The following is a 10,181-nucleotide window of genomic DNA, read 5'->3' as shown; positions in this document are numbered from 1 at the left end:
TGTTTATTTTTATTAGAAATTATCATTTTTTTTAGTTAAAATTGATAATTATTTATTTATACATGGTGAATTCTCCAATAACATTGATGATAAAAGTGGTAACATTTATATATACTGTGTAGAAATTACTATTAATTTGTTTATATATTATTACTCTTTGATTTATATTACACTATTAAAAAGTTTTAAATTTACCTATATCTTCAATCTATGCATTATGTGCTTTAAATTAAAATAATGTTCAGAATTTTAGTCATAGGTGACCAGAGAACTAGAAGTTAAATATAAGTTTTGTATTTATGTGGACCATTGTGTGATTAATGAAGGATGTTGGTAATGCTAGGTAGTGTGGAAAAACTTTAAAACTACAGCAAAGCAGGGCTCTGATAAATTTGTTTAAAGGACTATTTGCACAGAGGTGTTTTACAGCAGACACTGCTCACTCTAATAATAATTTTTGATAGAGATTATGACAGCTATATTTTTGAGAAATGAATAACAATAAACATTACAAGGTATTTTACTTATAAAAGATCAAATCAACAATTAGGCAGTTACAAGAAATCCAAGAAAATGGACATACCATATTTTTTAAATAAAAACATATTACAACAGATTCCCAAATGCACTGTTATTGATAAAGAGTAATCACATTGTTTATTGGTTATATGTAGGTCAATAGATAGTGTGGATATGCACAAGCATCCTTAAACACTACAAAGATCTCTGGTGACTGTGGGTTATCAACAACGCTGTGGTATGAATCAGTTTTGCTTGAGGGGTTTCTAACTGGGGGTGTGATCATGCTTTCATTTCCTCGTTCTGGTGCATACTCCCCTGTTGCCACCTCAGCAAGAAACATTCTTCGAAAATTGTTATCATCTGGCTTTGCATAATCATGACAATATGCAGAGTTTCCAGCAAAATACATTCCTTGCCCGTATCTTATCCCTGTAATACATTTACATTAGTTTTATTATTATAGAATTCAGAAGAAAACAGGTTTCAAACCATTTTTCCCAGCATAACTCCGGTTAAAACCCTCTTTGCAAATTTTGTCACTCATTACACTAGAGGTCCCATGAAACAACAATCTGGTGGGTGGGACATTTATTCGACGTGCATCTAGTTCTGTCTTGACCTCTTGGCATTTAGCTTGAAATTGTACATATTGACAGCGGTTCTGTATTCGCTGCAGCTAAAATTTGATAATATGTACATTTACAATAAGCTTCAGAAATAGTTTTTACATGAACACAACTACCAATAAACACTATATGATACAAAGAAAAATTTCCGTTATCGTAAGGATCATCTATAAAAAGGTAAAGCAAAGAGAAACCAACCCGCACTACGGCCTTAATTAGAGCTCCACTTTTCAGGAATTCTGATTGGATTTTTCTATATTCATCACTGTTTTCAGGGACATCTACATTTAACCAATTTTCTCTTTTCATTGGCCTCCAATTTCTAGGATAACCTAAAAAATGTAATGTTTTTTGTTAACAACAAAATAAATCTTTATAGTGAATATAACTGATCCAGTTAAAATTTACTTTTCTGTTTGTCAACCCTGAAAATTTCTACAACTGAATTTTTAAAATATCCTTCCGCTTTTGAGAAATCAAAAAAGTCATCTTTGCCAGGCATCTTTAAGATCCCATTATTGTCAACCTAAAGGTAAAGAATATTATATTAAGATATTAAGCAACATGACATGCTTACCTTGAAAGAATTCTCAAGTTGCATATTAATTCGTAATTCAAATGCCTGAAATGAATTACTTCCTTGGACACAATACATCCACTGAACTAGTTCTTTTACAGCTGTAGCTTTGCTAAATTCTCCAAGTATTCTCTGAATGTCAATGGTAGCATTTTTAACAAATTTGGTGATTCCACGTACTTTAATCATTCCCAATCTAACAAAGATTGTTAAATTGAAGTAAAGTTAAAATGTTTGTGTTAAGAAGACACAATGTAAATTTAAGTTAAGGGATATGTCAATTAAAATAAAAGTTTGTGCAAGGATAGAAATGCTTGAATGTGACCTAAAGGTAGGCTAGCTACTTTGGGTAACTACCACTAAAGTTTCAAAAAATGAAGCAGCCTCTAAAACAATCTTGCGCTTTAGATGCAATTGAGCCGCTGAAATAAAAAGACTCGGCTGTGTGCTAAAGCATGGGATAGCAGCACTGATTGTACGATTTTGAAATTTATTTTTAACATAAAAGCGAAACTTTTTTTACTAATTTAGAAGCAAAAAATGCTCAAAAGTTGGTAGACATTTTATCTTACAGGAAATACCATGCATTGTCGCTCAGGTGAAATGTTTTACTCAAATGGTGTGATTTTACCTGATTTTTTCTATGGTATTCCCCTTTAGGAAATAACTGTAAGATGTAAACTAACCTTTGAATTAATAAAAAAATTATAGACTTGCTATCAATTCTTGAAAACAGAAATTGCAACAGAAAAAAATCCTAATTACCTTGTATCCACCTTGATCTTAACCATTTCTTGTTTCACAGATAAAATACCATTTTTAAAATCAGCATCTAAATGTGCGATGCAAGGATCAGAAATTTGATTGCTTTCCATCTCTGTTTGGATCAGATTTTGTAACTGCATTTTAGCCTACAAAAAAGGAAATTTAAGTATTGTAATGCATAACAAAACCATAACATAAAACCTAATGCCTTAAGTTTTGCTCTTGATTTACCCCTATCAACATAGGCACATCATGTATATAATAAAGTCAGGTTTAAACCACACAGCGTACTATAGCCCCCACTGAATAAACAGGATTGCTGGTTGGGTTAAGTGACTCCATGTTGATCCGACTTCATATTAAGGCTTCAGCGGGGTGCTATATCTACTGTAGTACTAATGGTTCTCTAACCAGAGACCAAACAGAGTTCATGATATCTTGCTATGACGAGCTCGCCATGAGCCTAGTACGAGCTCGCCATGAGCCTAGACTGACCTCGAGGTCTTAGTGCCGATAGTGGCGTTAGTTGGGTAGTTCTTGTTTCACTTTCCAGTTATTGAGTTAGGAAAAAGGCAAATTATATACAAAGCAAAGTCACATGACAGCAGCCTACCTTTAGATCACATTTGAGCATTTCTATCCATGCACAAACTTTTATTTTAATTGACATATCCCTTAACTTAAATTTACATTGTGTCCTTTAACACAAACATTTTAACTTTACTTTAATTTAACAATCTTTGTTAGATTGGGAATGATGTGACGTAGCGATAAAATGGAATCGATTTGGGCCTGTCAGAGACTGAATGGGATATCATTAACCTCGTATAACAGGGGGGTTTGTTTTCATGAGAATAGTCTCCCATTAGATAAGTCGTATCTGCAGTGTTGACATGATTAATGGAGTACTGTGGTGGGTAATGTGACGTCACTTTGGGCGTCGAGTTGCAACAGTTCATTGAATACTATTTGGTATTTGGGGTAACCATAAATAACAAGACAGTCACATAAATCTGAGATCCATACATTAAGCACAAATTGGAATAATACTCACATTGTTTACATTTGATTCGAAGCGTCCACAGAAGGAAAAGGTAACAACCTGGTCTTGGTTTGCTCTCAGAGATTCTTTATCCTGTGTTATGTAAGAAAATAGAATATTACAAATTCTAAACTATGAAAAATAAAATACTCAGCCAAAAATTACAAATGAAATATTCACATATGACCAATGCTAACTTGTTGAACGAGTCTGAGACCCTGTTAACATTTATTTTAGTATCTGCTCTCATATGCCTTTATCACAAAACTGCTATACCTTTGTCAAAAGTTTTCTGTTCCAAAGGAACTTTTCCACCTGGAGATGCTGTTATTGAGTATATGTTGTTTTTAAACTCTTCCAACATTTCCACTTGAAACACCACCACTTTTACAGTCTTAACATGAACCGGATTCTGTTTCTCAAACAAAGTAATGCCATGTTTTATTAATTTTGCACATTCCTGTGGTGTACTTCTCATAACTCCTGCAAGAGCATTAGGTAAATTACCACAAAACAGTGTAAACAAACCTACGTCAATAACTTAGACAATAAATCGTATACCAAAAATTTGTTGTTAATACCCTCTTTACCAAAAAAATGTGGCTAATACGCTCTTGGATTCAGTGTGTTACCTAAAGCACATCACCAAGATGTCTCTTACCGGTGCCTAAAGCTGGTATAGCAACACTGGATTTTCCCATTGCCTCAGCAATTTGCAGAGATGTAATGACAAGTGAAAGAATGCCTAGTGTGTCAGTTGCACCATGGATAATAAAATCACAAGGAAGATTTCCACCATCCGTTACTCTGATTGTTGGACTTGCATACTTTCGCTTCATGTCATTGAACTGCTGCATTATTACAGCACCACCTCTTTGAACGATGGACCATGAAACTGAACCTGTTTGAAATGCCAACTGTTTATAGCTAATTGAACTAGCAAATTAGGAAATTAACAAAACTCTACAAGGTAAATCAAGTACTCTTTAGTGACAATACTCAAACACCATACCAACCAGATCCCATTAAATCCATATTTGTTCCAACACTGTTTACAATCACGTCTACATGTTGTTTCTCAAGGCTACCACAACAGACATCAACATTAAGATGGCTGAACCCTATGGTGGGTTTATTATTACCAAAACTCATCTTCAGCTTGTCTTTGAATATCTGTATATGTCACAAAAAGTTACTTAATCTTTTTAGAAGACTTTGACAAATTGTTAGTTGGAATACCTTAACTAAATCTTGACATTTAGGGTGCAGAACAACATATACATGCTGCAGAGATGTATCGCTGCCTAGCGCTTTAACTTCTTCTTCTAGTAACTCTGCCAGTACATTTGGTGGAGTCTTGAAACCACCACAGCCTAAAGCTGGAAACGCTATGCTTGTATGCCCATCTGTAGCAGCCATTTTAAAACACTCAGATATGGTTCCTTTTAGAAGAGATCTGCTTAGATTTGGATTTGTACAGTTCCATGTATCTATCATTGCATGATATACGTTCTTGCACGGCAGATTGTGACCCTTTGTTGCCACCACTCCCCAAGTGCGTATTAATGCTCGTGGAATTGCACTGCATTCAACCTATATAAAGTTATAGATATTTTACATAAAACAAAAATGACAGAACAAGTAGAACCCAAGTGGAAATTAAGTTTTAGTTGAAGAACAACTACATAGACTTGTATACTGCTAGTAATACCACTATGTTAATTTATTTATTTCATTTTTATCAAACAAACCTGAAGTTGAGGGCCAGCAGCAGCAGCAATAAATCTCGAAATTACAGAACTGTCGACAATGTTCCCTGTATTTACTGCTGTACTGTTCACTATTACATCTGCCTAAAAATATCAAAAACAAAAATTAGGCATATCCAAGAGTCAAACTTGCCCGCCGCTAATCGGGATGGATAAATCGTCGAATCTTAACTTCAAATATAGCCTACAGGACATGTGAGCGCATGTGCGATGAGGACCAGGTCAGACTAAGTATATATTTTCAACAGTTGCTATTAACCTTGTCTTTCCTATTTTCGTTCCCGTTTTATTAGTAACATTTAATGGTGAAAATGAACGTCGTCGGTATTAATATGTGAAAGTAAAATTTGCGACCAGTTTGCACTTTCCTATTTGTCTAACAGATTATCCCACTGTTGCAAATTCGCTGTGGCATCTTTTGCAACTGACGCAAAACAGCGCTTGTTGCCTCGGTCGCAGACGTTGCGGGTTGTTATTAACCCCCATGCTACTAATTCGACTTTTGTATATATAGTAAGGGGTAAGATCGGGCACCCTTTCATTCTATTTGTCGTGCTACTTGGTATTAAACAAATAACATTCAAATAAATATACAAACGTATCATCACGACTTCCATGGACCGTTGTTAATTGTTTAAAACACGATTAGGATAATTGGATATTATGTGCTAAAGGTGTCCCATATTACCCCACAGGACTATAATGTTAACTTAATACTAATATAGAAACCCAGGGCATCTGATTGTTTACTAACCTTTCTTTACGGTAACAAATATGTTTTTACCATGAATCTATACGGTAGCATATTTGTCCTACAGCGTGGCAGAGCAACTACAGTCGCTTTCGTTATAACACGAGTGTTCTGCTTCACACACCTCGTGCCCGTTTTGCAATTTCGACAACCCATAAAAGACCAATGGTTTGAATCATTTGCCGTTAAGTGTCTTGCCAAGTGACACTCACTACTCATACCAACGCTGGTAGCAGCAACCCGAAACTCTTAGCAAGAGAAATGCCTGCTAAAAGCTTTGCAACGGCACCGAAAAATCATGTGTCATAATTTATACTTACAGCTTGTTTAGTGATGTCATTCTCTATTATTGTGATTTGACTGATTTGAGGTGCGGTATATTGGTCCACCATCACAACACAATTGGTTTGATCCTGCATTTTGTTAAGAAAGTGCTTGTATTCTGGTGCCGTGAAAAACTCTGGAAATCCACAATTACTGACTGACCATTCTTCCAACTCATAATAAGACGAGACTCTGTTTCGGATCCAAGTTTCAGCTGTATTTATAAAAAATGAAAATTTAATTTGTTTTCGATTTAATGGCTTTTCATTATACCTATAGTATAGTGGGGTAAATTGGGACACTTAAGGCGCGTTTACACTACGGCGGGTAAGCATTGGAAATGGCAGAGAGCAACTATCATCGGTCGAGAAAGGATTGACGTGAATGAATGAATGAATGAATGTAACTTACTTTATTCTCGCGTGGCCGGAAAACGGCAGCGTTATTACACGGTTTTAACACCTCGTGCCAGTTTACGAGTTACCATATATGTTACTTTGTGGGTGAATATTGTTTCGGGATTTTTTCATTTTTTTTATATAGGCTATGGCTTATAATTTGGACAACTCATTAGTCTACTGGGTTGGAGCAATTGTCGTAAAGTGTCTTGCCCAAGGACACATACGCCCACAATGGTAGCAGTGTCGAGCCTTGAATACATTACCTATTGGTTACAGGCATTAGAAGCGTGTTAACCACTATGCCACGGCGCCGGATACGGTTTTTAATTTTTTTTGAATGATTATTTGTTTACAACCAAATGGGACGAAAAATAGACTAAAAAGGTGTCCCATATCCCCCTACCCTACTGTACAGTGAGTATAAGGGATACCTAGTTTTTAACATAATACCTACGGTATGTTTTTGTATGGAGAGTTGGTATTGTTTTAACAATATTTGGTATTGTTAGAAATTTCAAGGGATAAATAGTTTGCCACAAACCCCACCCTACTATACCTTTAGCTACGTCTGTCTTTGTACCAGCAACTGTAATCCCCCCTCCATTGCTGTGGGTTAAATCCCAGTTTACACGAGAAAGTTCTTTTGCAGCTTCTTTGTCCAATATTTTCAGAAAAGATGCCGCTCGGTATGAACAGGGAATACTCTTGATATCTTTTTCTAAAAACTAATTCGTTTAAATAATTTAAAGTGCAATTCTTTGCACTCTCCCTTCAAAATTAAAATGGGAACATACGTACAAAGATTAACCTTTTTTAATATTGTAACAGTTTTCTAAAAAAATGCAAGTCTAATTTCAACTATAAGTGTTGTTTAGCAACTCCATCCTACACTACACACTGTACTTCGAACCAGGTTGCACGGGAGGTAGGTCAATGGGGTCACCCACAGCATAAGGTATATTCACTATATTGCTGATATTTACGTACTTTGCCTGCTGGCGACAGACTGAATAAATGATATTAATAAACAATGATAAAAGGTGATTGCAACATGGTGGTAATAAACGCCGCCAAGTCAATTAATATGTTTATTTTTCATGTGTATCAGTTTTGGTAAATATTTAATCTTCAGTGCAATTAAACCAAGAGCTTGAACTGCATTAAATTTCGCAATAATAATTTGCGGAATACAATAATGAAAGGGCACGAAAGCCACAAAAGTTACTGCATATAAATGCTATTACAGTAGAGAGACAATACGGTGGAAGGAAACATATAAATAGTTTGTCACTTCTGTATTATTGGCTGAATAGCCCTAGTGTGTATTTCAACCTGCTTCGATATACGGTTTTATCGGTGCCAGTAACATTATTTCATTTTAATAAGGGATGGGAGCGTTTATTACCACTCCGTTTTAACTATATTCGCGCTGTGAAGTAAACATAATCAAAAGGTACTGCTTGGTTACTGCTCTGTTTCTCACTGGTTCCTGATGTGTAAAAATAACTTGGCTTGTAAGCTATATTTGATCATTTAGACAATTTTATACACTTTGATTTATTTAATTAAATTAATTAAGGGTAAATATATATTTGGAACGTGTCGTTTTGGATCAAACCTTTCCAGCAAAATGTGCGGTTTTAAATCGGATCAATATTTCTAAAATTCATGAGTATAGATTATGAAAACAACTATTGAAAAGGGAGCGAAAAGGCTAATAACGTGCTCATATAGAGCTGCAATACTGACCTTCGTTCGCTTGCGAATAAAGTAGATCTGGCCTCCGATGAAAACGCTTGAAATCTCCCTAGAAAGATAGCATATGTTTTAAAAAAGTGGGGTGAGGTAAAATTTGGATATGGTAAACAAAAAATTATTTTGCTAACAGTATCCCCTATTTCTGCTAACAGTAGCCCATTTTGCCCCACTAAACATTAGCTAATGAAGCAAACAATAGTCAAAACATAGACCTTGTTTTGGTTATCTTATATGTGCTTACACAATCTGCTAAAACTCTCTTACCAGTTTTCTGTTTGTCGCAGTGTTGGGAACGTCTTCACGTTTTGGAGGATGCGATTCCACAACCTCTGTTTTGGTGTCGGGGGCGCGTGTGGTTGCATTTTGGGGTTGAATTGGTGACATATGTGTATAAGCCGACATGTCGCATGCCGGACCTAGATTTGTCGGTAGGCCTCCCAACGAAATACTTGAATAAATCGAGTTGTCGGTATCATCTTGGCTTGAGTTTTTCGGTTGAAATTCAGCAGGGTGTGAATATTCCACCGCGGAACGTATACTAAGGCGACCGGGTGGATCTGTTACAAGGTCTCGGGTGGGAATGGGTGAAGAAAGATAAGCGTCGTGTTTTGCCGGAATTGTGGGGTTTGATTTTTCAAATGTGATATTGTGTTCCAATCCACCAAAACTATACTGTAAAGTTTTGTGAATTATATCATTCGATTCTGGAAAACAACGCAGTTTAAGAGGCGCTATACACAAATGCATGTATCACACACACAGATACACACCTTGATGATTTGTCAGCGATAAGTTAAGAGCATTAATTTCATAGGCTTTGGACAAACTTTCAAACGACTTCACTTCGCTTTTCAGCCAAATTTGAAACTTATGCAAGCTAATGCCGGATGGAACACCTTTTACGAGGACGCTATAACCCATTCCACAGTCTTCAAAACAAACATCAGATTCTAGTAAGATGGGGTAAGTTGGGACATGGGGTAAAATGAAATACTATTTAAACCTTTTTTTATGGGTATCCATTTGATAGGAGATGAAAATAAATGTACAGTATTATTCAAAATTATTTTTACGACCAAATAAACTGCTTGGCAAACGCAATAGTTGTTGTTAAGTATTAAAATTCAGAGTTAAATAATCAAAGTTGTAAGTTGGGTTAAACAAATTTTATGTTTGATTCAAAATGAGCATTTCACTTTTTTTAGCCGTTGAAAAATATTGTCTTCGTTTAAAACTAAAAGCGTTACACAATAACCTTCACTTAAAACTGTAGACACTCGGTCGATATTAAGTCCCTTCTTTGTCTATAGTTTCGCTATCACTCTGCCTGCTATCTTAAGTCGCAATTCCTTTTGTATGAAGTCTTACGTCACCTGTTTTTTTATCAGAGAAACTCACTGTCACAAAGAATGGTGGTATCCATCGAATGTTTTAACCCCTCCGCGTTATCGAGGTTGGTAAATATTTCACTGCACAATTCCACTTACCGAATGTTTGCTCAAAGGACATCAAATATATGCAAATATATGTTGATAAATAACACAGTTGAAGAGTATAATTGCGTGTTGACATCACGTAGGCCGGTGTCATATACAACTTAGTCCGGGACATTGGTCTTTCCGCAGTAAGTCGTGCCAAATATTATA

The 10,181-nt window shown here is 35.7% G+C and overlaps 2 protein-coding genes across 2 annotated transcripts in view; one reads left to right on the top strand and one right to left on the bottom strand.

Moving 5' to 3' along the window:
• LOC100175925 overlaps positions 1-596 on the top strand; it is a gene marked incomplete in the record, with an annotated part of 9,492 nt that extends 8,896 nt beyond the window's left edge. The window contains 1 exon segment of the mRNA XM_018815819.2: positions 4-596.
• Positions 503-9,471, bottom strand: LOC100180746 (poly [ADP-ribose] polymerase 14-like). Its single transcript, XM_018815820.2, has 17 exons — positions 9,306-9,471; positions 8,800-9,239; positions 8,527-8,584; positions 7,334-7,495; positions 6,373-6,590; positions 5,284-5,385; positions 4,772-5,125; positions 4,549-4,705; positions 4,194-4,433; positions 3,809-4,015; positions 3,545-3,624; positions 2,491-2,636; positions 1,726-1,921; positions 1,557-1,674; positions 1,347-1,480; positions 1,012-1,198; positions 503-951 (listed from the first exon to the last, which is right to left on the bottom strand). Exons 1-17 carry the CDS (start codon positions 9,454-9,456, stop codon positions 665-667), a joined length of 3,237 nt encoding a protein of 1,078 aa, XP_018671365.2. The 5' UTR covers positions 9,457-9,471; the 3' UTR covers positions 503-664.
• Between the last annotated feature and the right edge of the window lie 710 nt (positions 9,472-10,181).

Source organism: Ciona intestinalis, unplaced genomic scaffold, assembly GCF_000224145.3.
Source record: "Ciona intestinalis unplaced genomic scaffold, KH HT000103.2, whole genome shotgun sequence".
NCBI classification, from domain to species: domain Eukaryota; kingdom Metazoa; phylum Chordata; class Ascidiacea; order Phlebobranchia; family Cionidae; genus Ciona; species Ciona intestinalis.
The sequence above is the reverse complement of the archived record's forward strand: the minus strand, read 5'-3'. Positions and strand labels throughout refer to the sequence as shown.